The 27,917-nt window shown below is 49.5% G+C and overlaps 11 protein-coding genes across 11 annotated transcripts; 5 read left to right on the top strand and 6 right to left on the bottom strand.

Annotated features, from left to right (window-relative positions):
* Positions 1 to 138: 138 nt before the first annotated feature.
* Positions 139 to 2,098, bottom strand: MGYG_02992 (extracellular elastinolytic metalloproteinase; the record flags this gene model as incomplete). The annotated part of the gene is made up of 2 exons (XM_003175419.1): positions 139 to 1,680; positions 1,742 to 2,098. 2 exons carry the CDS (start codon positions 2,096 to 2,098, stop codon positions 139 to 141), a joined length of 1,899 nt encoding a protein of 632 aa, XP_003175467.1.
* A 1,213-nt stretch (positions 2,099 to 3,311) lies between these two features.
* MGYG_02991 (hypothetical protein) lies at positions 3,312 to 4,085 on the top strand (the record flags this gene model as incomplete). The annotated part of the gene is made up of 4 exons (XM_003175418.1): positions 3,312 to 3,378; positions 3,498 to 3,719; positions 3,787 to 3,980; positions 4,029 to 4,085. 4 exons carry the CDS (start codon positions 3,312 to 3,314, stop codon positions 4,083 to 4,085), a joined length of 540 nt encoding a protein of 179 aa, XP_003175466.1.
* Positions 4,086 to 4,424: 339 nt separating this feature from the next.
* MGYG_02990 (hypothetical protein) lies at positions 4,425 to 4,811 on the top strand (the record flags this gene model as incomplete). Its single annotated transcript, XM_003175417.1, has 2 exons — positions 4,425 to 4,600; positions 4,691 to 4,811. The coding sequence occupies 2 exons, from the start codon at positions 4,425 to 4,427 to the stop codon at positions 4,809 to 4,811; spliced, it is 297 nt and encodes a 98-aa protein (XP_003175465.1).
* Positions 4,812 to 5,925: 1,114 nt separating this feature from the next.
* On the bottom strand, positions 5,926 to 7,321 carry MGYG_02989 (hypothetical protein; the record flags this gene model as incomplete). Its single annotated transcript, XM_003175416.1, has 3 exons — positions 5,926 to 6,673; positions 6,735 to 7,210; positions 7,289 to 7,321. The coding sequence occupies 3 exons, from the start codon at positions 7,319 to 7,321 to the stop codon at positions 5,926 to 5,928; spliced, it is 1,257 nt and encodes a 418-aa protein (XP_003175464.1).
* Positions 7,322 to 7,906: 585 nt separating this feature from the next.
* MGYG_02988 (ATP-binding cassette sub-family G member 2) lies at positions 7,907 to 11,431 on the bottom strand (the record flags this gene model as incomplete). The annotated part of the gene is made up of 4 exons (XM_003175415.1): positions 7,907 to 8,143; positions 8,210 to 9,643; positions 9,722 to 10,785; positions 10,858 to 11,431. 4 exons carry the CDS (start codon positions 11,429 to 11,431, stop codon positions 7,907 to 7,909), a joined length of 3,309 nt encoding a protein of 1,102 aa, XP_003175463.1.
* A 557-nt stretch (positions 11,432 to 11,988) lies between these two features.
* MGYG_02987 (hypothetical protein) lies at positions 11,989 to 13,750 on the bottom strand (the record flags this gene model as incomplete). The annotated part of the gene is made up of 3 exons (XM_003175414.1): positions 11,989 to 12,934; positions 13,007 to 13,259; positions 13,378 to 13,750. 3 exons carry the CDS (start codon positions 13,748 to 13,750, stop codon positions 11,989 to 11,991), a joined length of 1,572 nt encoding a protein of 523 aa, XP_003175462.1.
* A 1,090-nt stretch (positions 13,751 to 14,840) lies between these two features.
* Positions 14,841 to 15,321, top strand: MGYG_02986 (ER-derived vesicles protein ERV14; the record flags this gene model as incomplete). Its single annotated transcript, XM_003175413.1, has 2 exons — positions 14,841 to 14,941; positions 15,069 to 15,321. The coding sequence occupies 2 exons, from the start codon at positions 14,841 to 14,843 to the stop codon at positions 15,319 to 15,321; spliced, it is 354 nt and encodes a 117-aa protein (XP_003175461.1).
* Positions 15,322 to 17,373: 2,052 nt separating this feature from the next.
* Positions 17,374 to 20,112, bottom strand: MGYG_02985 (PSP1 domain-containing protein; the record flags this gene model as incomplete). The annotated part of the gene is made up of 3 exons (XM_003175412.1): positions 17,374 to 17,914; positions 17,972 to 18,608; positions 18,678 to 20,112. 3 exons carry the CDS (start codon positions 20,110 to 20,112, stop codon positions 17,374 to 17,376), a joined length of 2,613 nt encoding a protein of 870 aa, XP_003175460.1.
* A 2,142-nt stretch (positions 20,113 to 22,254) lies between these two features.
* Positions 22,255 to 22,846, top strand: MGYG_02984 (hypothetical protein; the record flags this gene model as incomplete). The annotated part of the gene is made up of 2 exons (XM_003175411.1): positions 22,255 to 22,423; positions 22,554 to 22,846. 2 exons carry the CDS (start codon positions 22,255 to 22,257, stop codon positions 22,844 to 22,846), a joined length of 462 nt encoding a protein of 153 aa, XP_003175459.1.
* A 636-nt stretch (positions 22,847 to 23,482) lies between these two features.
* On the top strand, positions 23,483 to 24,300 carry MGYG_02983 (hypothetical protein; the record flags this gene model as incomplete). Its single annotated transcript, XM_003175410.1, has 4 exons — positions 23,483 to 23,650; positions 23,704 to 23,893; positions 23,932 to 23,972; positions 24,067 to 24,300. The coding sequence occupies 4 exons, from the start codon at positions 23,483 to 23,485 to the stop codon at positions 24,298 to 24,300; spliced, it is 633 nt and encodes a 210-aa protein (XP_003175458.1).
* Positions 24,301 to 25,923: 1,623 nt separating this feature from the next.
* Positions 25,924 to 27,001, bottom strand: MGYG_02982 (hypothetical protein; the record flags this gene model as incomplete). The annotated part of the gene is made up of 3 exons (XM_003175409.1): positions 25,924 to 26,040; positions 26,135 to 26,674; positions 26,753 to 27,001. The coding sequence occupies 3 exons, from the start codon at positions 26,999 to 27,001 to the stop codon at positions 25,924 to 25,926; spliced, it is 906 nt and encodes a 301-aa protein (XP_003175457.1).
* Positions 27,002 to 27,917: the final 916 nt, after the last annotated feature.

Raw genomic sequence — 27,917 nt, 5'->3', positions numbered from 1 at the left:
AAATTGAATTGATGCCGGCTATGTACAGTCTCTTGCCTGTCAAAACCTATGTACATGAAAAAGGCGAAGAGGAATCAAAAAAATGGGGACATGTCAAGCATATCAGACATATTTATGACACTCGGATATGCTTCAGATTTAGCAGCCAGCGGGCATGTCGAAGTTGTTGACACGGTTCTTGCCGTGCTTGTAGTTGGAACCAAGACCACGCTTGGCGAAGGCCTTCATGAGAGCACACTTGTTCTGGCCGTTGGTGAGAGCCTGGTCAGCATCGATGATGGCATCACGGGCCTGCATGAAGTTAGGGTTGCATGGCATGAGGGTCATTCCGTCGAGGACGAGCTTCATGGCAAGGTTGCGGCCGTCAGTTGGAGCACCGTTGACGAACTTGGGCATGATGTTCTTGCCCATGCCGTGCTCATCGATCAAGTTCCACAGGACGTCGTAGAGGATGGTAGCCCAGACGGTACCAATGCCGTGGACTTCGCTCATGCCCTGCACATCAGCATAAGTGTAGGGGTTGGTCTGCATGTTAGTAGAGTATGGGTATTCACGGATACCACCCTTCTGGTTGGCAGCCCATTCACCCATGGTGTAGTCGGTGTCGTGGGTATCACCCTGCTTAAGGCGGATGGCAGTGGCGTAGAAGTCACCCCAGCCCTCACCCATACCACCGGCCTCGAGCTCGTTGAGGCAGTTGGAGTTGGCGGGACCACCACAGAGACGGTTGGAGAGACCGTGAGTGTACTCGTGGATGACGATACCGGCCTCAAGGTCACCATCACGCGATGGCTGGGCGGTGGTCCAGGTGTACATTCTCATGCGGCCGGGCTGGCCATCTGGGGGAGTAGCGAAGTTGGCGTTGTTGGTGCCGGAGCCGTCCTGGGCGTTGCAGATAGCGAAGTCGTTACCCTGACCTCCCTTGCCGTTGTTGTTCATCTGGAAGTTACCGGCCTCCTCAGTGAAACCGAGAGTATAGAGAACGTCGTGGAAGGTGTTGACTGTGTAGAAGAGCTGGGTGATGGCGAAGTCCTTGTACTGCTCTGGCTCCATCTGCTCGCTGTACTCGTAGACGAAGCTGAGCTCAGCGCTCTCTGGGCGGTAGTTGTTCTCCCACTGGCTGCCACCGCTTGGGTTGTCCTGAGCAGGAACGTTGTTGCCGCGGGTGACGGTGTAATCCATCTGGCCGTCTCCGTGCCAGGTGAATGGAGAACCACTGCCAGTGGTGTTCCATGGGTCCTTGATCATGGTGGGCTGGCCCTCAGTTGGGTCGTTGAGACCCCAGGCAAAGACCTTATAGTCAGCGGAGGCGACGTAGTCAACAACGTTGTGGACGGTCTCAGACTCCTTGGCGTCAACGTAGGAGAGGAGCCAGTTGTCACCGACATCAGTCTCGACTCTCCAGGTGAGGTGGAGATTGCCATCCTTCTGGAGGTAGACGAGCTTGGCCTTTGGCTCAGACAGAGCACCAGAGGTACCCTCGAACTTGAAGGTCTCAACCTCCTTCATTGGCATGGCCTTAGCACTCTCGGGCTTGACTGGGATCTTCAAGGTCTTAACGGCACCGTGGAGGGCCTTGACGGGGTCAGAGAAGTCACGCTTGGTCAATGGGTTGGTCTTTGGCATCTCTCCCTCGAAGAAGGAGTTTCCGAAGGTGAAGACCTTGCCATCACGTCCAATCTATAGTGACCAGTTAGTATAATTCTCAGCCAATCCAAAGAGTTTTGGCGGTAATGCTTACGTTGACGTTGAAATCGGCGTTGTCGATGTCAATTCCGTGGGCAGTCTGCTTGAAGTGGACGTGGCCGATGCCGTTGGTGCCAATGTAGTGGTCCTTGACGGTGCGGAAGGTCATGTTGGGGAAAGTGCTCTTGACCAACTTGGTGGCAGTAGCAACGTAGTCGTCATCCTTGGAGTAGGAGAAGGAGTGAACCATCTGGGAGGTGGTCTTGTGCTCGGAGTACTTGGCCATGGAGGCAAAGCGGTAAGCGTTGATATCAATGCCGCGGGGGCTGAGACCGGATTGTTGACGGGCAGGAAGACCAGCAACGCCCAAGGGCAAGGCCGCCGCGAGGCCAGCAAGCAAAAGTCCGTGCATGTTGTCTGTCTTCAGAGAATACCTGCTTCACTTGAAAGACCTAACTAAAAGAATAAGAGAGTGAAGGATGAATGCGAAGGAGTCAGGCTTGTTGTCCGAGTGAGGAACTCTGGCTTGATTCTTTCTGGAGGGAATTCGAGGGACATCTTCGACGTCTTATATAGAGCTCCTCCACCCTTGCAAGTTCCCATACAGAGCCTTATCACGTCTACCGTGTTGGGTCTCCTGGTCTTGTGCCGGGGGTATGGTGGATGAGGGATACGGTCCTGAGAGTAGAGTAATTTTTTTTGCATTTCGGCCTTCCATGATGTTTCCTCGTGAGCTAGGCCAACCAGCATGCAGCCCTGGAAGGCTTTCACCCGGCCAAGAGAGCTTGATTGTGCTGGAGTGCGTCTAATGGAGTGGTATCGATGGAGGAATCCCCGCTCATCTCGGTCCGTGTCAAACCTCAATCATATCAGAAGGAGGCAAAGGAGTGAAGACGGAGTATAACTGATAACTGGCCTGCCCTTGTTCGCCAAGCAAGGGGAGATATTATACGGGGTTCCTTGCGCTTCGACTGGGAAGCTAACGCAGCTTCAGCCCCGTCGATCGTCTGAGTCGGTCATGCCGAGGTTTTGTATATCGTCCTACCACAGACGCCGTCCTGCTGGTGCTGGTACTGCTGGTCCATATATCAAACATCAGGACCGTATCCTGGAATTAGTTAGGTCACAGCCTAACGCCATTCTTGCTCCATAGAGCGTAGCGAGGTTAAAAAGGAACGAGCTCTGAGTAGTCCGCAGCTCGTCGGTTCGCCAGCAATTGCAGTCATGCGGCCAGCGTCCTTTTGCCCCCGCTTAGCTTGATTGATGCGGGCGATGCTGGTGACGATGATAATAATGGCACCACCATTATTGCAGCCCGGATGTGACTACCATTGGCAGGTGTCTTTGGAATCGTCTGGGGTTGCAGTGTAGATCTCCGTAAAGGGGTTCAGCAGCGAGGCATCAAAGACATATCGAGACAAGAAGGCTCTTCCACCCCCGGCTGGGCTCGGGAGAGACACGTTCTGCCTCGTCCTCGCTGCTGCCTGCCTGCCTGTCGTTCTCTTTCTCCCTCTCTCTAATGGTCCTTTCCATCCTTCAAGGCGTTGCTTGGTTGCTGCTTGTGGGGGAAGACATGCTGGTAGGATGATCGCTCCATGGGCGTCTCATCGCCTGCCCCTTCTGCGATGGCTCCCGCTCCACGAAGCATGCTAGTGTTTGAGGACGGACAAAAGCCGGTGCTAAGCTTGCATGGTACCTGAAAAAAGCTTCGAAGCACACAGTCCGCAGGCATCGAAGCAGCGCAGAAGCAGCTGTGGTCGCCAAAGGAGAGTCGCAGGTTGATGGTTTGACGTGAAGATCTGATGGACCAGCCGACCAGGACGTCCCCTGCGAAAAAAACCCCTTTTTCTCTCTTGGCCTCCGTCACTCTGCAACCTCTTCCGATGGCATCCATGTCGGCCACACACTTCCTTCGGCCTGCGGGTTGACGGACGGAGATGGTGATGTTCAGATGTGCAGATGTTCAGGTACAGAAGAGCCGACGTTGATTCTGATCTACGAACAGCTCATGGTCGTAGTTAGCAGTCCGTGCGGTTCGCCGTAGCGACGACTACAAGCAAAACAGCCACCGCAACTTACAACTGACAACATAACTACTAGTTACACCTCGCAACGACAGCGACAGCATCTACATCAACAAACAAACCTGGTATCGTGCTGAGCTCGCATGTTCTGTGGGGAAGGCCGGGGATAAACTGGGGGAGCCAGCTTGTCCGTGGCAAAGAGGCCCTGGGGAAGAGGAAACGCTGCATAAAGTAACAAACTGGTCTATATCGCGAATGTCATCTGTTATCGTAAGTTTGGATGCAAGTCAGGATGCAGCTTTGCTAACCCTCCCTCAGTCGTATCCCGGCTCGGCATGCATGCTAGATGTCTCCACAGAACGATTCAGACGATAAGAAGCCCGATTAACGGCGTACGAAGCCCGTTTTCTAGAAGAATCAAGTTAATACTCCGTGTTGTCTTTAACTATTTCTTATTATAGACCGTCTCCTAGAGAGGAAGTTGTCTGCCGTCTATATAACTAACTGATCACTACCGCTTACCATACTTGTGAAGGTGGGCCGGCAGAGTGATATCGGTATATAGTTGTGTCCAGTATAAAAGCCCGGTGGTCGGTGCTATAGTTATTGCCCCAGGCCGTGCCCGCATGGATCCCTCCAAGTCCAACCAAACCCTCTCAAATTTAAATTGATTTCCGGGACCCCAGGCCACTTGGCTTCTCTTACCCCTGGCCCATGACATGTGTCGAACCTAAGTTGCTGACGAGGACGGGGACCAGCAGCGAGGATCGCTATCTCCTACAAGCAGGCCTCCGTGTCTCTCACATTCCCAAAGAGGCGATCTTCTGGACATCACCTCGACCGATATGGAAGGACGAAAGAGATGCTAAGCATTCGGAAACTCCCGGCTTGTATGTTGAAATCTGGGGGTGAGAAACAATGAGAAATGCAGAGTGAAGAGAATAACAGTTTATTTTTTGACCTTTCGTCCCCAGCCGCAGCAACACACGCCAGTGGAAGCTTCTGCTAGCCATCCGCTCGTCCGTGGGAAAATTCCGAGTGTGGTTAGAGGTAAGGTGTGTTGGTATCCTCTTCCTTGGTCAACCGTCTCGGCATGCTTGAAACTCCTGGCAGGTATGAGATTCAACAACGCTTCAGAACTTCCTTATTCCTCAACCCCTGGCCATTATCATGAACTACCCCAGCCAAGGCGGAACAAGAGTCACACCTTAACGTGGCGACTATATATTTGCAGGCTACTATGGGCGGAGCCAGGAGCAGGTGTATAGCGGCATCAAGGACTGCTGGGGATGAGCCATCTCATCTCTTACTGTTGCTCTTGCAGACTTCCCCCCTGGATGCTAAGAGCCAAACGGCTTTTTCTTCCCCTTGAGGCAAAGAAAATAGCCGCCCCCCGAACGAAGAACTTACGTTCTCGTGTCGCTTGCCGAGGCCACTGATAAAATGTTCCGGTCAGCCGCACAGCTAAGAAGCTAGTAAAGGCGCATATCAAGTAACAAACAAACATGCAACCACTCACTTTCTCAGACATCCAAAAAATAGGTCATTTGGACGGATAGGCTGTCATCATTCTGCTATTCCTGATGGCCTGAAGGGCCTTCTGCCCAACTATCTTGCCGTTGCTTGCCATCCGTGCCGATCAGTGTTGGCTAAGCCCCCGCATGCACATCACTGGAGGTTAGATATCATTCTAGAAAGCGATCGACAGCTCTCTTTCGCTGTTTCTCCGCATGTTTTCGACCTCTTCGTATCAACGAGAAGCAAAATTATTTCAATGTCCTGTCCACCTGCCTTCCGACCGCGGCCTCCGCCGCTAGGTAGTACTTACCTAGTTAACCTCCAAGTCCGATACTGTTCAATACCAGTGGCGATCGCCAGAGTCGAAGTGGTCATGCTTCGTACTTCCCTAATATCCGCCTCAGATGACTGTCGGACAGGATACGGAGGAGTTAATAGGAAATTCCCTACGGAGTATACCTCGCAATGATACTGTCATCAGTGCAGATGTTTGACCTTCATCATTTGGAATGAAACAGCCACGAGAAAACTTCACACGGCAAGTAAGACGGAATACAAAAGACGCGAGTAATGCTTAAAACAACGCTACGGGTCCTTTTGACATTTCCGATGGCCCTCATGGGCCTCTCTAAATTGGCGCTAAAAATAATATATACTTGGAGGTCAAAGAGGCTGATCTCGTAAGTAGCTCCATATACTAACCAAAGATTCTATCGTATTGCAAGCGTTCGCCCACCAGCGGGACCTTCTCATAATCCTCCTCCATGAATTCCTTCAACAAAGCCAACCCACTCTTAAACTCTTCTTTATCAATGGCGTACCCAATACGAACGTATCCTGCAAACAAGCTGTTTGACCCAAACCCCTGTGACCCAGGAACCAGCAGTACACCTTTCTTCTGGAGAAGCTGATGGCAGAGTTCGAGATCATCCACAGGCTTCCCCATCTTCGAGAACTTGACGAATGCAACGCTGCTAGCAACTGGCCTAACCCAGTCGCAGGCCCACTTGTGCTTGTCTATAAACGACTCAAGAAGTGCGAGGTTCTCTCGTGCGAGGTCTGTGTTCTGCTTCAGCAGTGCATGCAAGCAGTGGCTGTCCAGGGCATATGCAGCTACCGCTTCGTCAAGCTGGCTGACGGATAGAGTCGTGTACGCTCGCAGTCTCGTGCACTTGTCGATGAGCCCCCTACTGCGAGATGCGATCCAGCCAACGCGAATACCCGGCAGCGAGTAGACTTTAGACATTGATCCGGTCACTATAACATCATCGTAACCTAGCGAGAGTGCTGAAGGCGGGAACTCCTTATCTCCAGGGTGGATGGAATGAAATAATGGCCTGAAAATTTCATCACTAAAGACCACTATCGAGTGTTCCCTGGCCACAGCAATGATTTCCATCAATGTTGATCGCGGGATGATTGCACCCGTGGGGTTTTGCGGGTTACTATTCGCGTACCAAGTTATTTAACCACAGCTTCTCATTTCACAAAGGTATAGTTACTTACTTTATGACAATCATCTTAGTATTAGGCTTGATGAGAGTTTTCAACTCTTCGACATCGAGCTTCCAGTTATCATCTTCTTTCGATTGCCATAAGCTGACGTCCGCTCCTAGAGTCTGTGGCACGGCATACAGCAGTTGGTAAGTTGGATAATGAACGATGACATGATCTCCCGGCTTGCACAGTGCCTGGAAGACTAAGTAATTAGCCGGAGAAGCGCCGCTGGTAATAGTAACATTATCAATTGGCAGCGGTAGAGGTGTCTTGACGGAATACAAGCCAGCCAGGGTCGACCGCAGCGCCTTGGAGCCCGCCATCTCGCCGTACCCGAGACATCTGGACAGAAGCTCCGCCGGCAAGGGGCCCTTGTTGGACTCTGACTTATCCTCAGAAAGCTCTTTTAGGCCCTCTATCGACATGGGCTTTGCGCAGGAGCTGGAGAGATCATATTTGGCTCCTGTAGCTTTAGTTTCAATCCACTAGAGCAGTTAATTACGTATCGCATGGTTAGTTTAATTATATTCGTCTATGGCGGGGCAGATGGTTAGGCCACATACTCGATCAACGGCGAGACAATCAATCTCGGCCATGTTGGCTATTTATTCGACGCCGCTACTGGACTGATGGTTGGTGAATAAATGGCCGTGTCGAGGCTAGTAATAGTTGTGGTTGTATGTTCAATGTTCAACGGTTATTATATATCAAACGAGCTAGTTAGATATTTAACTATTCAACTACCTAGGTTAACTAACTTAAATACGATCCCCGCTCCTATCTCTTCCGTGAGTCACTGACAAGCGGGTGCAGGTCTGATTATTATATCGTAGAAGCGTCTACAACATTCTGTGTCGGGAAATGGCTGACATTGGGTAATTAGAGAATGCGCTACTGCACCGAAATCTCAAAAGCAGACGCAGCGGAGGGGATATTATTCTAGCAAACACCAAAAAAGCCATCGTGTATCTATCGTATAAGACATCGCGGCTGGCCAGTAAGAGAAAGGACCAGACAAAACTAATAAACAAACAATCGGAGTGCGCTGACAGTACAAGACGACAGTGTCGTCGGAGTGGATGTTATATACAACGATGCCCCGGAAGGATGGGGGAAATGGGGATGGAAACGCCAAACAAACGAAATGCTCTATGTGTAATGAGATCTCAGAGTCAAGTCTCTTATCTCTTCTCAACGAGCAAGATATGCATAGCTGCGTAGGCCAAGACGATGGAAACACCAGAGATAATGCCCAAGCCAGCTACGTCATTCCACAGGGCGAGGTTGTTGAAACCAAAGGCACTAAGGATAGAAGCACCTGGAACTTCAATATCGAGGCCGTATTTATGATCAATCAAGGTCAGGAAAGTGACTTCATTGACAATCAGAGCTTCAAAGGCATAGTGGAAGATGGACAGCTAATTTTTACGAATGTTAGCAAAATGCGTTTCCATAAATGACTAAAGTAAAGGGTCAAGACTTACAGTTTGCAGCCAGAGTGCCGAAGCTGGGATTGCATCGTGGTTGAGCAGTAAACCGGCAAAGAGGAGACTGAAAAGCATCACCAAGCTACCGATCAGGTTTGCTACGCCCGGGTCTCGGAAGACGATGCCGATAAACAGGCAGATACCTGCGGCAGCGAGATTGAAGAGAACAAGGACGAGAATGAATTTTGAGAATTCCGGCCAGTCTGGGATAAGTCCTACCATGGGGTAAACGATGATACCCATTATGATAGGAGGAATCAGTCGCAGAGGCACAATATCGAACATGACCTTGGCCGTGAAGTAAGTGACCGGAGAGTAATATCCATTGGCACGTTCTCGGACGAAGAGAAGCCGTTCAGAGGAGAAGACAGTCAAACTTGTCAGGGTGCTGAAGCCGAACAGGGCAAGGAGGAAGAAAAACAGGCCAAGACGGTTCTGGAATCCTTTGATGTCATCCGTGAGACCGTAGAAGAGGTATCCAGACAAAACAGCAAGGAGGATTGCGGTTGCGTAATGAGTGAGCATAAGCATGGGGTTTCGGTAGAGATTCTTCCAGGTACGGCTGGAGAGGATAACAAACTGCCTTATCAACCCAACTCTTGCGTAGCCAGTCATTTGGCCGGTCATGGCATCGTTAGCTTGTTGCGATGTATTGGACTGTCCATTGGCAGCAAGGGCTCCTTGAACAGAAGAAGATATTTCTTCGCGAATAGAATTGGCCACGTCTGAATTGGCATAGCAGGAAACGAGCAAATCAAGGTCTGTAACAAATCCGGATGCGATTGGAGGAAGATGGTCTGGGTCTTCGAGTATTTGCGGCGGAACTTGACCCTGCTGCTTGGAAAGTGGTAGCCATTGCTGAGCACGTTCAGCTAGACTCATTACATGGCTATCTTCGTTGTCTGTTTGCGGGTCTGGTGGAGATTCAAGTCCAGAAGCTCTCTTGCGAGTGTATAGCTGTTTGTCCTGACGTTGCTTGAGAGAAGATCGCCGTTTGTCCTTAGGCCTCAATAATGATTCCTGGGCACTGTCCACAGCGCTAGTGTTATCGATGCTAGCGTTGGAAGCACTAGCGACTGACTTGACGGCCCTCAGGCTACTGGAAGCAGTTCGGAAGTTGTTGTCATGAGAGTCAACATTAACAGTCGGTTCTTCAGCAGATCGGGACTGGCTTGCGTGCATTGTTAAATCAACAAGGTAGTCTGCGATGTTGAATCCAGGGGGACAAGAGTATCCGATGCTGTCAAAGTAGGACTGGCAGCTTGAAAATGGTCCTGAAAATACCGTCTTTCCCTTTCCAAGGAGGATCAACTGGTCGAATAAGGCTACGATGTTAGATCTGGGCTGATGAATAGTGAAAATGACGGTACGGTTGTACGATTTGGCCAGGTTGACAAGACACTCAATCACGTTAAAAGCGTTGAAGGCATCCTAGTTCCACGTTAGTAGGGGGATCCATAATCGCGAAGTTCGGACCAAACGATAAAAGGGACATGGTCTTATACTTACCAAACCACTTGTTGGCTCATCGAGGAACAATATGCTTGGACTCGTAACAAGTTCGCATGCAATACTAACACGTTTCTTCTCGCCACCGGAAATACCACGGCCTTTACCTTCCTCAGATCCAATAAGCTGATCCTTGATGTGGTGAATACCAAGCTGCTTTTCAACTTCGTGTACTCTCTGCTGTTTAGCTGCGTCACTCATATCCCGAGGCAAGCGGAGCAAAGCACTATTCAAAATGGTTTCGTGGACAGTCAGAGTTGGTAACATGGTATCCTCCTGGTCAACGAAGCCAACGACTTTTCTATACTCGCTATCATTGAATTTCTCGCCGTTAACATAGATATCGCCGTGAACAATGCCCCGTTTATTCTTCCTGGCAAGGATGTCTAGGAAGGTAGTCTTTCCTGCACCAGAGGCTCCCATAATTGCAGTGACCTGGCCAGGTTTAGCAATACCACGGATACCATTGAGAATCTGCTGTCCGTTAATGTAATAGGCGATATTTTCGAATTGCAGCGATGCTGGCTTGTGGTCTGCCATAAGCTTTGAGCCCTCATCATCAGAGTCATCAGCAAGGGCGCTATACTGGTTGTAAGCTTTCCGTCTTGACAGGTACCAGATGAGGAGAATGACTCCAACGATAAAAAGCGAACAACTACCGATGACTCCGGCGATGAGCGGCGTGTTGATAACCTTGACTGGTGGCTTGTATCCTGGCACAGCCGTCTTATACAGACATTCGCTGGAATAACAGTCTAGGAGAATAGACTTGTCACCAAACATATCAGATATCACCTTATCGATGACGGGCTCGGAGAATGCGCTTCCATCCCTAGAACCGCCGCTTTTGGTAGAGGTCGAGGTGAATTTGGCTGGACCGGTAAGCTGTTGAAATAGGGGTTCTAAGCTGACGCCCTTGGTCTCGCATAGCATTCGGTCAGGAACGCAACCGCACTTGATGTTCTTGCACTCGTAGGTGGTAACGTTCTGGCTCTCTGTTATATCCATATTCCATTTGCATGTATCCAGCGAACAGTAGAAGGACTCGAGCTGATCGACCCAGACTGGATAAAAGTTAACCACTAGTTAGCCCGGGTAATCAAGGTAGACGTGCAGGCGACGAGATCAACACTTACACTGAAAGTTGCATGTCTCGTCTTCTTTCTTGCATGAGAAGGTAACCTGCGGCTTCTTCTCCTTGAGCATGTCACGGATCTTCCTGTTGGTGACTTCACACATCTGATAGTTCTCCGCGATGGTCTCTCCTCCATTGTGGTGTCTATAGCAGACTCCTCCCTCTTTCTCCGGCATCATAGCATTGCAGGCATCGTTTGTCTCGCACATGTTGCAGTTGATCCCAGACCAGCCATCTTTGCACTGACAGGTCGAGCCTTTACGAGGAGTTCGGTCCCGTCCATCAGGCAGAGATCCACACAAGGGTTCAGCGCAATCGTCACCGCCGAAGCCCGGAGGACAGTCGCATTTGCCGTTGAACTTGTTGCATTTGCCGAACTGGTGGCACTTGAAGGCAGGGAGCTGGCAGTTGAAGCACGGCGGACACTCTGGCGGCCTGTCACTGCGAAGAGCGAAAGGGGTCGCTGCAGAGACAAAGCTATCTGCAGTATTGTTGGTTTCGTAGGCGCTGGCCTGCCATGCCGGCTGTATAGCCGGAAGCAGGGCGAGCAGGCCAAGCAATGCAAGCCGCGCCATCTTTGCCGGTAGGGGCGGAGGAGATGAGGCGATCAGCAGTCAAGAGGCCTCACGGGGGAGTCAGGTTGGCTTTATGATAGCATCAAGGCAGCGTATAGGCCGGTATGTACTTTCAGGAGCTGCTGGGAGTAACGAGGATGTCGGCTCGGAGACGGTGAGCTTCGCTGCCTAGCTCCGGCGGTTGGGTGGTTTGGCGGGCGGCGATATGGACGACGCAGGACGGGCGCACTGCAGGAGGCGACACCGGGATATACGGCGGGGCCCCGTTTCTATGCTAAGTATACCAGACAGGTCTAACGAGAAGGGTGACGGATGCTCAGGGAGCTGTGTCGGTGGATGGCAGGCAAAGAAAGGGATCGTGGAGAAGATGCGGAGAGGTTGGTGTTGGTTAGTTAGAGGTTGAGTTAGCTCGGCGAGGCGCATCGCGGTGACGTTCTTCCGTCCGCAGCCAAGATCTTAAAAGGGAGATAGTGGTGATCATGATGCTGCGATGTTATTGAAAAAGGGACTCTCTATAACTGTGTATGTATGCATATAAGAGGAAAGAAAGAAGAAGACTACTCTAGTTGTACAGAAGGCAGTCGAATGAGCCAAACGGATACTAGGACGAATATATGGATGACTCCTGACCCGAAGAAGGGCAGTCCCGTCCATGCAGGCGACCCCATGTTCAATCCCAGGTTAAAGAGCCCTGCCAGGAGAGGCCCGCCGATAAGTGTTCCCATCATGACGATGAGCGAGATGACAGAGTACAGCCTGGCCGAGTACTTCGGGTCGACAAACCCGGAAATCAAGCTGAGGCAGACTGCGGTGAACCCACAGCCTAGGGTGTAGATTGCTACTGCGCAGATCATCGAGACGAAGGTTGGGGAGAAGCCAATAGCAAAACTTCCGACTGTGAGAAGCACGATGCTTATCTTCGAAAGCCATAGGTCCTTTTGGTTGCTGGGCAGGCTGAGGGTTTTGGACAGGTAGCTTGAAGTAAGTGGGAGGACGAGCAAGAGGAGCACGATGCTGACGCAGGCCATGAAGGAATGGACAAAGCCGGCCTTGGAGAGGGTGATCTCATATCGGCTGGAGGCGTAGAGCAATAGAAGGTCGATTTGTTTCCGTCCCAGCGTTGAAAGAAGGAAAGTAGAGAGTATAAGCAGCACGGTACGATTGCTGAAGATGGCCTTGGTTTCTTTCCACGCCGTTGCAAAGAGTGCTTTCATCTTTGCTGCGAGAGAGGGTCGAGAAACCGGACGATGCACCTCGAGGGACCCCCGTACGGAACCCCGATCAAATCCAGATGAAGCTGAATGGCTGGTACTAGACTTCGAAACTTGTATGGGAATAGTTTCCGGTACCAGTAATATCAAGAAACAGCACAGAGTGAAGAACGCCGTCCCGACGAAGTAAGGTATCCATGGGCCCAGCTTCATCATCATGGCAGACCCTATAGCAGGTGCAAGGAGTTGGGCCACCACGGCAGCTAGAGATGTCTGGAAATAGACAGTCGACCTAGATTACCTGTCAGTTACAATGCACTAAACCAGCCATGATATCAAGTAAAAAAATCTTCGATAGACAGACCGATTCGCTTCATCAACTGCATCAGACACCATTGTCATAACCATTGCATTCGTCACGCCTGGCCCTCCACCGATCAGGGCGAAAAAGCCTCCTATCCAGATCGCTTGAAGGGGTACATATCGGTAGAGCGAGCACACTAGCAAAGCCCAGTATGCGCCTAACAGAATACCGGCCATACTCAGCCGCAAGACAAACCGGCGACCATACCTGGGATTGTCTGCCAACTGGCCATAGGGGAGAAGTAGAAGGATGCCTGCAGGATTAAAGCTATAAATTAGCTGGGAGTTTTTTTTTGTGCCCTCAAAGGAATAAATCTATCATGAACAGATGGGATGAATGAATGGGGGGGAAAACAGAGCAGGTCTTCGTACTTGGAAGTGCATCAAAACTGGAGCCGATGGCCTGGATATAAGCTACCTGGCTCTGCACGGCCTTTATCTTGCATTCCTCCTCCGGTATGTCCTGAGGATATGGAAACCGGTCTGGATGGTGTTTATCGAAGTAATTCCGACAGACGATCAGTTCGAAGATGCGAGTCTGTGGTATGAGATCAAAGAACGCCGCAAAGTCTAGCACGAAGAGAACGCCAATGCATATAATGATGAATTGTGTCTGATTTATCTTCCGTCTGACGGTGACAGGTTCGATAGGATCCGATATCGACTCCGCGACGTCATGCTCGCCCGGCTGCAGCAGCGGGTCATCCTGCTCGGTGTTCATGACATCTAGCTCGGCGTCGTCCATCGTGGGCCGTCCAGAGTGAATAGAGCACCCGGCGCCGGCTAGCTATTTATATATAATTATCAATTGGCGAATATAAGGTAATAATATGGGGGGGAGTTCTCCGTGCGCCCTTGGAGTCCGCCCTTTAGCTGGAGAGAGAAACGAGGAGATCAAGACAGACAGAGCCAGGGACGACAGGACAGGTCGTACAGTAGTCAGTTAAGCGCCGGCTACCTTCAGGTCTCCATATCGCTCCCGGGGGCAGCTCTGTCGATATATGAATAAGGGCAGACGGTGATAATATAAATATAAGCAGGCTGCCTGGCCTTGCGCGCCCACCCAGGCCTCTCCCTCAGCTCCCCAGCCAAACACAGCCGGGCTGCGTATAACTCCCCAGGCTCAGCCAGAGAGGCCAGACGATCGTCCTGGTGGCGCCGTAAACGACAGCATCTCGTTCGCCGCTGGGCCGACTTTCTGAGTGGCTGAGCTGCTGCTTTTTCGTGGGCAACACCTTCGACCTCGAGGCTCTGTCGAATAAGTTAGTTATTTACATCCTTGCTAGCGAGCAACTCACTCGAGCTACATACACGCTTCTCTCGTAACTCTCATCGAGCTCTCGTCTTCGTCTCCGTCTCCGTCTTCGTCGCTGTCAACTTGTCTTCTTCGTCTTCTCTTCCTTGCAAAGCCCGAAAAGAAAAGAGAAGAAGTCGGAAGAACCTTGAACGAAGCCCAATCGGGTACTTCCCACAACTTCAAGATCCTGCAACACCAACAAACGCCCAAACCTCGACTTTCCTCGTCTTCGTCCTCGCTTTGCGCAGAAACGAAACTCGCTGCTCGCCAGACAGACAGACAGACAGAAAAAAGCAGACAGACAGACAGGCTGCCGACTCTCCGCGCTCCTCTCTGGCCCGCCTACCGAACAACCGGCCTATCCCTCGTCCTCCTTTTCCTCCCACCGTCCGTAGCTGTAAGTCCCAACTGCAGCCTCGCAATCCCGTCCAGACTCGGCCCCTACAGGCAGCAGTGCGATCATCTAGAGGTAGCTACCAGCCCGGCTAACAGTTGATCACTTTGCTGGACCACAGGCTTGCCTTCTAGTTCCTCCATCATGTCCGGAGAAGCATGGCTATACCTCCTGGCGGTCCTTATCAATGCGGTCAACCTCTTCCTACAGGTCTTCTTCACAATCATGTACAGTGATCTAGAATGGTTCGTTACTCCCTTCAGCCCTCATTTATATTAGAAAGGGATCCTCGCATGCCTCTTGATTTTCTTTAAGATAAAAAAGAAGAGCTGCTGGTGCTTTGTTTTGAACATGCGCTGACCTTTGAAATAGCGACTATATCAATCCTATTGACCTCTGCAACCGCCTAAACTCCTACATTATCCCTGAAGCCGCAGTCCATGCCTTCATAACCTTCTTGTTTGTTATTAATGGATACTGGCTTACAATCGCATTCAACCTGCCGCTTCTCGCATACAATGCAAAGAAGTATGTCCTCCCCCGCACCCGGCTTGATGATCACACAACAAACCGACCACCCCCCTTATATACCCACCTGTCGGCCATTTGGGGACCTCCAAACTAACAAGCTCTACTTCTCCTTCCAAGAATATTCGAAAACCAACATCTTCTCGATGCTACAGAAATTTTCCGAAAGTTGAATGTCCACAAGAAGGTACATACTCGAAGCTTCCATCCATAAAGTTTTTTTGGGAGGCAATCCACCTTTCTGACCAGATGTCCTTTTTCACCACTTCTAGGAGTCCTTTATCAAACTTGGCTTCCACCTCGTCATGTTCTTTTTCTACCTCTACAGCATGATCGTTGCTCTTATCCGAGACGAAACCCATTGACTACGTGATAAGACGGCTCATGCTATGCAAAACGGTCGACCGCTACATTGAAGTGAAAAATAAAAATAAGAAAGCTACTACTTCAAATACTCAACAGCACATACATATCTCACCAGGGATAGCAACGACGGGGTCATGACAAAAGGCGGTTTTATTGGCTGGCTCACTCTCCCTTTTCACTTTTTGTTCTCATACACATCCCAACAAAATTAAAAAATGGGATGCGAAGCGCCTCATGTATTCCTCCTCTATTTTCATCCCTTTTATTATGATAATGGCCCCCCTCCCCAAAGTCCTGATACGAATAGGCTTGGTGGAGAAATGAGAAATGTGAGAATGATTCCTGATCTTCTGATAGTCACCCTTACCCACCCATTCCCACCCCATCTCATCCGAGATCCCAAATACTGCCGATCCCCTTCGTTGATTACCTTTTGCATCTCTCAACCTTTCACTTACATGTAATGTTTTTTTTCTAACGGCCCCCCTTGGGTCGAACACCAGTTTGCATTGTGTGTGGAAAAGTAAGGGCCGCCAGCCCCCCGTTGACCTTTTGGGTCGAGGAGTCTCAAAACCAGCCACTGTAATTACTCAACTCGTTCTCCCTCCGGTCTGACTGTATAGCAAATACGTTAGAGAGATGTGAATAATAAATATTGTTTATGACAAGGGACATGAAGGATTGAAAGTTTATATGATTTAGTCTGTCTGTCTGTTTGATGAAGTGTAGATGCCACATGGAAAACAAGATGAAAGCCCTTCTAATTCAAAAACAAAACAAAAAAGAACGCTTCAAGGATGGGGGAAAATGGGAAAGGGGGGGATAGAAGAAAAGGGAAGTTCCCAGCATGTAATAGCAATTTCTGGTCTCGCCATATTCTCTCTTCTTGTCTTGGAGTTTGTATTATCGAACTTTTGAAATTTATGAAAAAAAAGTAGACCGGTGGTGCAGAATAGAAAAGGCGAAAGGGGGGAGTGTTTACTATCAAACAGGATGAAAAAGTAGAGACGGGAAGGGGGAGTCAAAATGAGATACTAAGGGGGAAAGACAGGGGTGGAAGAGAGTGGAGGGAGAAAAAGGGATTCAAAAAGTATTTTAACAAGAAATCAAGCAGTGACCAACCGGTGAGACAGGGGCAAATTGTACCATGAATAGCAAGCAAGAAGCAAGAACTTGAACTGGAACTGGAACTGAAAGCAACAGCAAAAAAGGTTCCCATAAAGACTGTATGTATCGTAACACCTTTCCTCTCTTCTTTTTATCCATTTTTTTCTTTTTCTCTTTTTTCTGGTTTTTTAGGTGAGTATGTTCCTCCTCTTAAACTTGGATTTTTCGTTAAGTTTCGTGGTGCTAGCAGCAGAATGCAAGAATGTAAAAGAAACTAAGATGTTTCGATGTAAGAAGGGAAAACGAGTTGGTGAACCATGTTCGAATGGTTCCTGAGGTATGCGGAATCCAGGAAGGTGTATGAGTAGTATGAGTATGTGTGTGGTTGAGCCGTTATTCGTGATCTTCAAGACTCTAGATGGTATTTCCAATGAAAGAAGGGTTTGAATCTCGGAGAAAGTAATAACGGATATTCACAATCTCCAAAAACGCCGTTGCAAATTATCAATTCTAAAAACGAGGGTTCCGCTTGGGATGCAGAGTGTGTGAGGTGGGCGGAATAAGGTATTACGTATCGCAGTAGCAGGACTGGCGAATGCAGGGCCGGTTGCGGGTTGAATTGTTAGAATATACCCATAGACACGGCTAAGTTGATGCTATGTTCGAAGGTATATCATTAAGAATTAAGCGATAGACTGTGGAATTGGTTTGTCCATTCGCTCTGGCCGGGGTGAGCTCTATGGCCGCTCACGTTAAGTCGGCTAAAGTCAGGAGCATTAGGATCCATCATGTTGTAGTTTGGTTGCTGGTATGAAGAAAACGGGTCAGTCTGAGGTTGAATTCCGGCTCCAAACCCAGCGTCAGTTTGTCTAGCAACTCCAAAGGGATGGTAAGGGTCAAGGTAGGGGGGACGCATTCCCGGCTGCACTGGGTCTCTAGTTGGGTCTAGATATGGAGCAGAAATTCCCTGGTTAAGGCCGCCGTAATGTCCATAGTCGTGTTGTCGGCGTCGATCAGCGTGGGCGTCCTGTCCATATCCCATCATCCCAGCACCAGGAACTGGAGGCTGTAGTCCAGTGGACGGAGTGACAAAGGAGGCAGGATTAATAGCAGACATCCAGATGCGTGTCTTGTAGATTTTGAAAAGATCCGTAACTAAGGAATTAAAATTGATGTAGGAGTCGGCAAAGTAGTAAAAAGTAAGTTTCTTCCAGTCCCTGTTATTGTATCAGTCAGTATATATAAAACAATAAGATAGCAGTGACGGTACTCACATCTGGAATTCAGCATCAAGAATCTCCATGTTGAGACGATGCTCGGCAACCTTCTGCTGGCACACACGTTTAGCTTTGGCTTCGTTTCCTTCTTTGTCACGGAGGGTCTGGATCTCATGGTTTTGAGCCAGTCTCTTAATCAGCTTGGGTTTTATTTCTGCAGCTTGAGGTTCTTGAGAAGAGTGTTGGGACTGAGGGCCCATGCCGCCGACGGCACTGCCTGGGGCACCGCCCAGAGATGGAGGCGCATTCGGATTGATTGACCCAGCGCCCGCGGCTTGATTCTGGCGTGAGAACAGCATAAGCCATTTATAATGCTCCTCGGCATAGTGGTCCTTGAGTTCTTTGGCTCTTGCCCAGCTAATGTTTGCATGAGCAACGGTACCCAAGTCAGTGCCACGGTCAGCTTCGACAATCACGAGCTCGCCAGCTTTGACTTCTAGGCCGGTGCCCTCTTGGATATAGAAGACATCTGCACGGTAACACTTGAAAGTAACAATGAATAGCTGTTGGTTTTGGTGGGGCTGACCAAGGGCAGCGTGCTGGCGTCCGAAAGTATTTGGCATGACATACGCTTGATGAAGGGAGGTTGAAATACCAGAAGTTGGGATACCCTCTTGTCCAGGAACAAATGAAGCTATTATAAAATGTTAATTAACATCCCATTACGGTGGTTTGAGTGGTCAGTTGGAGGCAGTTCACTTACCAATCTCCGCAGATGAGGTATTTAAACCATTTTCAGTAAAATTCCCTTCATCACGGGTTAGGAGGGAGGACGTCGAACCAGCCGATGCTCGAGTCTCCGTTGAAGAAGGGAAAGAAGATGATGGATGCCTGGTCAAAGTATCGGCGAAAGAATGGCGGCGGCTTTGAGGTACATCAGATATACTGCCAAATCCAAGTGAGCTCTGCCACTGAGCTCGCTTGATGTTTTCCAAGGTACGATTCTCCAATGACGCAAAGGTAGGAAACTGCTTTTCCAGGTTGGTCGAATGTTCGCTGAAACGTCTGCGGGCGTTATTGCGGGAGTTGTAGCCCGCAAAGCCGCCAACGTCTTCTAAATCATCTATGGCCAGATCAGATTCTTCCGGAACACTGCCTTGGATTGGATGAAGCTTGTGAGTCTGAGTCATAGAATAACCGTTGTTGGCGGATGTTGATGAGAGGGTGCGATCACGGAATCTGTTGGTACCCTCAGCTTGGCCTGATGCAGCTTGACGCAACATTGCGTTCTCTAAAGTGAGCTGTTCAATGGTGCGTGCCTGGTTAGATGCCCAGTTATTGTTGCTGGGTTCTATGCCGCTAGGACTAATGTCGTCATCATCTTCGCGAACACGTCCTAAGGTAGCAGGGTCATGTCCTAATTCCAACAAGCTAGGCCGAGAAGAACGACGCTGGATTGAAGAGTATTGTGCAGCAGGCCTATTGCGACTAATGGGTGGAGTGGGCTTATTTGAAGTCACGAGAGGAGGAGGCATACTGCTGGATTCTGGGTCCAGCTGCCCGACAGAGTATGACTGTGAGCGGTATGTCTTGGGTGTTGGGTGAAGTGGGATGGCAAATGGAATCGGTGGCTCCCCAGATGCTTGATGTGCTGTAATTCCATTCTGATCTTCCCCTGAGGTACTGATCATATTTGGAGGGTTCGAGCTTGTTGGGGACTGGAGAACCTCGACCATGCGAGAGGGGGGTTCCTTTCGATTGTCAGTATTCCAAATCCCTGTGCCCCATGGAAAAGAGCCTGTGCCAGATGTATTTCCCCAGTTCACCGATGTGGTGACGCCGGGACTTGTAGCGGTACCCCATGATGATTGATCTGCTGCAGGTGTGGTGGGATTGGAACTGACTGGTGAGAATGAGCTGGTGACGGGGAGTGAGGCTTTCCTCATTAAAGTGCTGGGCACTTCGTTAAGCCAGGATGTACGGCGGCGTTGGTTTGCCAAAGGTGTAGGTTGGGGTTGGGCGTGGTGATGATGGTCAGTCTCGTCATCAGAGGAAGCAAGGGCATCCGAATCGGGCGTCGAACGGCGGACACCTGGCCGAGATTTCTCTAATAAGAGGGATGCACTGTTTCCTGGTGTGTTTGCAAATGCCGCGTTGGCAGATCGTACTGACTGGCCATTTTTAGTTGAGGTAGCCATACTTATTAATGTGTTTGTGAACGACAACGGAGGATAGCGGAATTTTGATGAGGATATTGGGGAGTCCTCGACTGGTGGTTCGACTCGAGCTATTTCAAGTCGTCGGGATGTATTTGAAGTGTAAATGAGATGACGTTATCCAAGGTCTAGGTAATAAACCCCTGGGTTTAAAACAAGGGGAGGTGCTCTCATGTGTTGTGAACAAATCGGGTCTTCAACTGTTATTAGAAGATAGATTAGAACAGGCTCAACAGACAACTTTGGAATATTTCGGATCGATCTTCAGTAAACGTCACAGTATGACGTCTTGGATGCCGATAATATTTTCCTTTGATCTGCAGACCGTCGCGATAGGTTCGCGACAAGAGAGTTGAAAAAAATTTGCGTGGCTAGTAACACTCACACGTGCGTCAACCCCCAATCTGGGGAAGCTTTATAGGGCGCCGTGAGCTGCACGCGTCAGGGAAATTGCCGAAGAGCAGTTGTCCTAGACTCAAGCTGGGACGAAAAGGCAGGATAATATACTATCTTGAGATGAAAACGGAGGAGGCTGCAATAGGAGAATTGCGCAAAAGCTCGTTGGGACAAGTAGGTCAGGGAGCAGACGCCGGATGCGGCGTGAACGACTCCGTAGTATGAAAAGCTGCGGTTTATTATCTGGAGGGTAATGTCGAAGGAAGATGCTGGCTCAAGGACTACAGATCGATGGCGAATTAGCACAGATAACTAGATGGACGATAGTGGCGAACAGAGGAGAAGGGAATTCGAACGCACAGTCTATACCGCGGTGCACGGGTATCAACCTCTCCCGCTTCTGAATATCTTCCCCCAACGCACACTCAAAACGAGCATACACACGGCGAGGAGACGATAGATAAGGACCTGAGGTTGTCTGGCAAAGCGCGACCTGTCAAATAAGGTTGTGGAGGGGTTACAAGGCGACAAGGCAGGATGATGTGAGCTGACGTCGGGTGTCTGAATCGTCTTTTCACGGGCAAGTGCCGTGTGAAACAGGGAGAGCGAGTTTATAAAGTATCCGTGCGGCCGATGAGAGAGGGAGAAAAAACACCGGCGACGCGGGCGATGGAGTACGAGGTACGGGTGAGAGATGATATTCAATAGCCGACGAAATCCTGAGGTTGGCAAGGCCTGGGCCGACGACCAGGCAGGTAGGTGGATTTCGGCTGATGATGGCCTATCTAGAAGAAGCGCATTCGCCAGCGGATTATCGTGGGGTGGTTCAGCAGAGCTGGCGACGGAGTGAAAGGAAGTAAATGAGGAGGTCGTGTGTGAGAGAAAGAGAGGAGGGAGACGGACGATGTAAGTAGAGAAGCAGAGGAGAAAACAGCAGACAGGAAGTGGTAGCAAAAGAGTAAAGTGGGTGGCGTGAGGCGGCGGCGGTAGATCTGGAATGGCTCACTAACTGAGTCTAAGTCTCGTCTCCAGAAACCCCAGATGTCGACGACGTATGAGAAGACAGAGGCTGGTGGCACACTAACTTTAGCGGAGTCGGGAGGTGTGGGCGAGCTTCTCGTCTTGTCTTGTTTAATTTTTCGCTTTCCTGCAGCGCTGCTTGCTTGCGTCTGCTCCGTCTCTTTGCTGCTGAATGATGGGTCCGTCTGCTTGCTTGCTTGCTGCTTTCTTTTTCCTTGGTTCTCTCACTATTCCTTGCACTCTGGGCCCGCCTCGAGCCTAAAGTCAGTCTGGAATCTCTTGATCTGCGCCTAAAACCTTCCAAACTGGGCTCTGCTCTTTTTTGACAGAGATTCAGTTAGGACCCGGAACCATAGCTATATCAGAGGGCCAGCTGTCAGGTTGAAATTGGCGCTGGCGCTGGCGCTAGGAGGGATGGAGTTACCTGAAGCGAAAACAAATAAGAAAAGCCGACACGGATTGTCAATCCAGCTTTCACCAGCTCCCCTTTTTCAGCTCGGGGGCTATAGTCAACCGTTTATTTGTGGAGTCGTTGGACTCAGGGTCCCTGGTAACTAGCTATCTCCAGTCAAAGCGGCCAAAGCCCTCTCCCTTTTTAGGCCCAGTTTAACCTATAAGGACCTGTGGCTGCAATAATATAAGCTAGGCTCGACCCTTGGAGCGCAGGTTGTGAACTCGGGCCAAAGTCGGATATCTTGACGATGATGGATGTTGAGTGTCGAGGAGGGAAAAAAAAAGGAAACATTCAGGGAAGCAGTCGATGTCGAATACCGCCTGGCCTCGTCCCGTCTTGTCTCTTCACTCTGTGCAACGGTGATCACAGAAGAGCGTAAAAAAGTATTTGTCTGTCCGTACGGAATATTTCAGGTCGTTGTTGGTAAGTGCATAGGCCTTTTTGCATCTACCCACTAGATATACCAGCACCAGAGCTCTCTTGACGGAGGAGGGCACTGTCCAGATTTCATCTACCAAAACTCCCTAACTAGGTTCCAACTAGGTTTCTGTAGAACCAAGGTATATGTACAGTTTAAGGCAGTACATGGGAAATAAGACAGAAAGTCGCCTCCAAAAGCTACCAAAGACCAAAATCTCCAGAGTACGTAAACTGGAAGAAAAAACTCTCCCAGAGAGGCAGAAAAAGGGTCAGTGGGTCGACAGCTTGTCCTGCAGCAATGCCTCATGCCTCCCCAAGCCAAAACACCCCCTTCCCGGCCCTGCTGTCGTGCAGCTGGCGAGAGCGTGGAAAAAGCGACGTGACGTTGAAGAGTTGAAGTTGAAGAGTCGAAGTCGCGAAAGTTGAAGTTCGATTTCAGTTTTGCCTCAAGTTCCGCTTTGGGCCTCGAGCTAGGGCAAGACGTGCCACGTGAGGCTTCACATGACGTGTTGCTTCTTTGGGAATGTCCAGCCTCCCTTTTGACAGTCGGCCTGACGTAACTATAACACACACCGCCGCCTGACACGCTGTGTATACAGGTACGACAGCAACAAGCCCGGGCTTTTATTTTGGCGATTCCTGTTGTGCCTTGGTTGCTGGAGCTGCTGTGGATAACTAGTTAGTTAACTAACAACCACGGGGATGGCTAACTAGTTAGTTAGTTAGCCAACCGACTCCACGAAACCCACCGTTAACCTTCTTTGATGGCCCAAGCTAGGGAGGTTATGAGGTTATGGTCCTTGCCCAAAGCTCCCTCTCCAAGGCCAGAGTCAAAACCGACCAAGCGAGCCAGCGCGAACAGACAAAGAATTCCTTGTTGTCTCGATGTTGTGTTGCGAGGAGAGTGGGTGTAAAAAAAGGTCTGGCTCCCAGTCTCGCAACTAACTCCTCCGTAACTGCTGCGTACTCGACCATGGTTGACTGCTATTATGTCAAGCCCGCTATTAATATACGTGCGTATTAATGATTTAACAGGTGCACTGCGGAGTACTGCTATCAGAAATGCCCTTCACTCGCGCCCAGCTGCCACTTGGGATGCCATGCGGCGTAACGGTGTTGAGACTCACCCTTGCTCACCCTGGTCAGACGTGGGACGGTCGAGGATTTGAGTGGGACGGCCAGGCGGAGAGAGGAGATAAGGACACAGGAGGGGGAGGTGTTGGCGAGGAAGTTTTACGCTAAGCAAAACGTTGCTCCTGATCCTGGTTCACTCGTCAGTCCAGAGCCACGGTCAAGGTTTGGCCGAGTTTGTTGATGGACCAACCGCAGAATATCTATTCCGGATGAAAAAGCACCCTGTGGCTTTCCGTCATGGCCGGCGTACTAACACTATCTCATCGAGGGACAGCACCAGTGGACTGACATGGATGTTTGAGAAGACAAAACGAGTTCTTCGACGAGTTAACCGGCCCAGTAAGTTTTCGCTCCACTTGGTGCTGCAGCACCTACAGTTGTCTCCATATCGATTATATTATCTATACGAGGTTATCAGGTAGGCGATACTGGAAGCATATATGGTGACCGATGGCCTCGAATCACACCCGGAGAGTATGGAGGGGGGGCCTGATGTTTTCTTGCATACCTAGCTGGGCCTGCAGCCGTCGTGGAAGGGCCCATCATATCCTGCGATGAAAAATGAAACGGCACACATATGCATTCACGGCCTGACAGACCCCCTCATCCTCTGCACCCCGCATAATATTGCTTCTCTATCTTACCTCGCTCGGCCTTCGCCACCACGCTTTGAAAAGGAGGTTCTCGATCATTTAACTATCCGTGTCTCAGGCTATGAGCAGGACCCTACTCGCGCAACTTTATGATATGAATAGAAACATTTATGTACCAACTTATGGAGGTACGGATACTCATGAAGACTTGAAACTGGCGCCCTGCACTTTCAGGCTGTAAAACCTCCCCATCTGGCCTGACGGATTTCCGTCCCCTTGAGGGATTTTCCTGCCTTTCCATCTCCACCTCCCACCCCCATCGACCATGCGGGATGATGGGATGCGGGATGCACGGAACCGCATCCCGACCAAACTCCGGCCAGCCATGCAACTTCCTCGTCTGGAGGAGATCGGGCTGTTCGATCAGCCTATTCGCATATTTGATACCGCTCACCGTACATACACACCAGGAAGGCCACGCTTTTCACTTAGCATCCAGATCATCTTCTACAGGATATGCCTGCTTCCCTGGTAAAGAACTCGGAAGAGGATATCGGGCGTGGTTGCTATATGATGCATGGGAGACGGCGTCTATCCACATTGCTGCATACAAATCTTCCTCTAGCAGAAGGGATTCAAGACGCTAAAAAGCAAAAGCAAAAGACCCCAAGATCTGGTATCCGTCCACTCAAAAAGAAACCTCATTGAACTAACGTATTTAGCATCGAGCGATGCGATGCAGGAGAGATGATCCCTCTTCTTGGCTCCCTTGCCATCCCCGGCACGGATAATCAACCAAGCAAGCAGCCTTAGAGACTGCTGGTCCATGCAGCGTCTATCCAAAGCGGACACCGTGCCCGACGAAATTAAGTACAGGTATCTATGAATCTTTTCTATATACGGCGTATCCTCTTTAGCCCTACTAGTTAGTTCGCTATTTTGCCATATATACTTATTCTTCCGCAGACCGACATCTGCCTCGGGATGGTTATATAAAAGCTCCGCACTGCGCTGCGCTTAAATTGCTCGGCATCATCTCCTTCTTTGGGAGCAGCAGTCTGAACCTTTTGTTGAGGGGGGTACTCTCTCCCCTTTTCTCCAATTCTCACACGGCGTACGTCTTCAGTAAACCATGCCCCTTGCTCGTGTTTGTGCTCCTCTGCGGAGACCACTTTGACGCCCATTTGCTCATGCAAACGATCAGCGGGATTTCAATTAAGCCACATCTTCATAGTATACAGACTATCATAGAACATCACCTATCCCAATTGACTAATAATATTCTACATAGCACACGCATACATACTCCCATTAAGGGGGGTTGATAATACTGCTTCACGTACTCCGTAACTTTGCCATCACTGATATTAGGATATACACCCATATCTATAATATACAGAACAAAACAACTAGCCTCAATGCAATGCCAGTGTGCTCGTCACGATTGGATAAGAGTGGAGGATTCCAGGTTGCACGTAAAGTTATTAACACATGTAACATGGAGCTACATGGTGAGTGCACCATCGTCTGGACCTGGGCGTACATTGGCTGGACAAGGAGCCGAAGGGCCTCTTATGCGCCATACATATGCATAAGAGGTTTTCCCTCGTCTAAAGACCGCTGCGAGTATGAAAAGCCGGGCTGTCGCACATACGCTTAAGGGAGTCATGCAAGAAATAACATGTGGAAGGCCGATCGGGCAAAGGGCGGAAGGGTATCGTGGCACGCAAAGATTGATTCGATATCAGCTCATACTCCAGCCAGAGGTCTAGGCTATTATTGCGGCGCCGGGCCCTTTTGTTGCTTCAACTTCTCTTCAAACTGTGCAAACTCTTGTGCGGCAATTTCTTCCTCCGGATCGAGTACTTGTGTGACGGACTTCACTTCTTCAATCTGTACATCAAACGCCAAGAATTAATAACGCAAGTTCAGGATTCCAAAGAGATGGGACTAAATGTGCGGAATGGGTAGGGTAGGTGGGACTCACGTAATGCATGAGCATGGACTCGATGCCGTTCTTCAATGTCACTGTACTTGAATCACAAGTTCTGCAAGCTCCACGAAGCTTTAGTAGGACATTCCCATTTTCAAATCCACGGAATTCAATATCTCCACCATCTTCTTGAATAGCCGGTCTGATTCTTGTCTCGAGCAATTCCTGGATCATCCCAACAATTTCTTCGTCTTCTTCGTTATACCGTACGGCTTCTTCTCCCACTTCCTCGGCGCCCTCCTTACCTGGTCTAACATCAACAACATTTACCAGTGCCTCACCTCTTGTAATTGCTTCAGTAATCAGGCTGAAAATCTCCGGTTTAATATGAGCCCAGTTCGCATCACTGTCCTTAGTTACTGTGATAAAGTCCGAGCCGAAAAATACCGAGACGGCACCATCAACGTTGAGAAGCTTCGCTGCCAGAGGAGACGGATATGGCGGTTGTAGGGTAGATCGGGGATTTAGGTATTCGAGGAAGGAAACCGGGAATCCTTCAGGGAGGACCGGGTGGTTCGGTCTGAACTTGAGAGCCTAGCATAAACGAAAAGGATTGAATCAATGCTCCGAGCGGCAGACTTGCGTTAGGATTAAGAGTACATGTGGGCTCACATCAGCATTAGGGGTGGTATCAGTCTCAATGAATATAGTTCGCCTATCCGAAGGAACGCCGACACGGCCTTGGGTGACAGGCTGGTGATGCCGTCGCAAGGTTGGCCGGTGATGTGACAGCATGACCATCGGCGGCCTACTTGCGCTCGAAAGCCATCTTGTAGATAGCCGATAGCCTTGCCTTCTTGGGGCCGACAAGGGCCCAGACACCGTCCTGTAAAGCACACGGGATAGAGGCCGCGACGCCATGGTGATTCACTCTTGCTGTTAGTGTTGTGAATAGCAGCAAGAAATCATCCGGAGTTGAGTCTTTGATTTCTCAGCTTTTCTTTGGCCCGTCTGCGCATTGACGTAATTATTAATAGGGCTAATAGTTCTTCCGTCAAAAACCTTGTTTATAATAACTCTAAACTTGTAATAGGAAGCGATAATGCAGATCATATAAGCACGTGATATTATGTGATTATGTCATCAGTATATAAATATCATAATTATAGCTCTTCCTCCAACAATATTAATAGTTTTTTAGCAATAATTAACGTATTAACATACCCTAATGGAGACTCTTGTAGTTCAGGTAGGCGAGAAGAAAACAGCTCATCTGGGTTATCTTTCGTCTCTGATGGTGTTACGCCTTTCTTTCTCGATTGTGGGGAAAGCTCCAGGTAAAACTGGAGAAAACCTCTTGGGTATTAACAGAAGTACTGGTGTTGACTGAACTATATCTTTTATATGATCAGTATACTCTCCTACCGGTACAGGCCTTATATACGTCTACACTACTCCAGTATCCTAGTTGACTTCGTGATACGGCTGCATATAATTTAATACTTCCTATCTAGAGAAGGCAGGTTTAATAAAAAAATGAACAGCCTCTTGTGTATTATGCTGGTATTCCCGGGCTCTGTCTTTTGATTTCGTAAATTTAAGGCTCACAATCCTCGTATGTTTGGCTGGGGAGACAGTGTCATGGTGCAATAGCGGACTATAGCATTTCTCTAACTCTAGTTGGCGGAGCTATCGACCTCTTAACCGAGTCCTCGGGGTTGTAACATCTACACCTACGCCCGAGAGGCCTCCCTATTTGCTCGATATCATACCCCAATACCAATTCACAGATGCTGTTCTTCAAATTCGTTATAATTTGATATATTACTATCAGGGC

The sequence above is a fragment of the Nannizzia gypsea genome, genomic scaffold, assembly GCF_000150975.2.
Source record: "Nannizzia gypsea CBS 118893 supercont1.2 genomic scaffold, whole genome shotgun sequence".
NCBI lineage: Eukaryota > Fungi > Ascomycota > Eurotiomycetes > Onygenales > Arthrodermataceae > Nannizzia > Nannizzia gypsea.
This window is presented reverse-complemented; position numbering and strand designations above follow the sequence as displayed.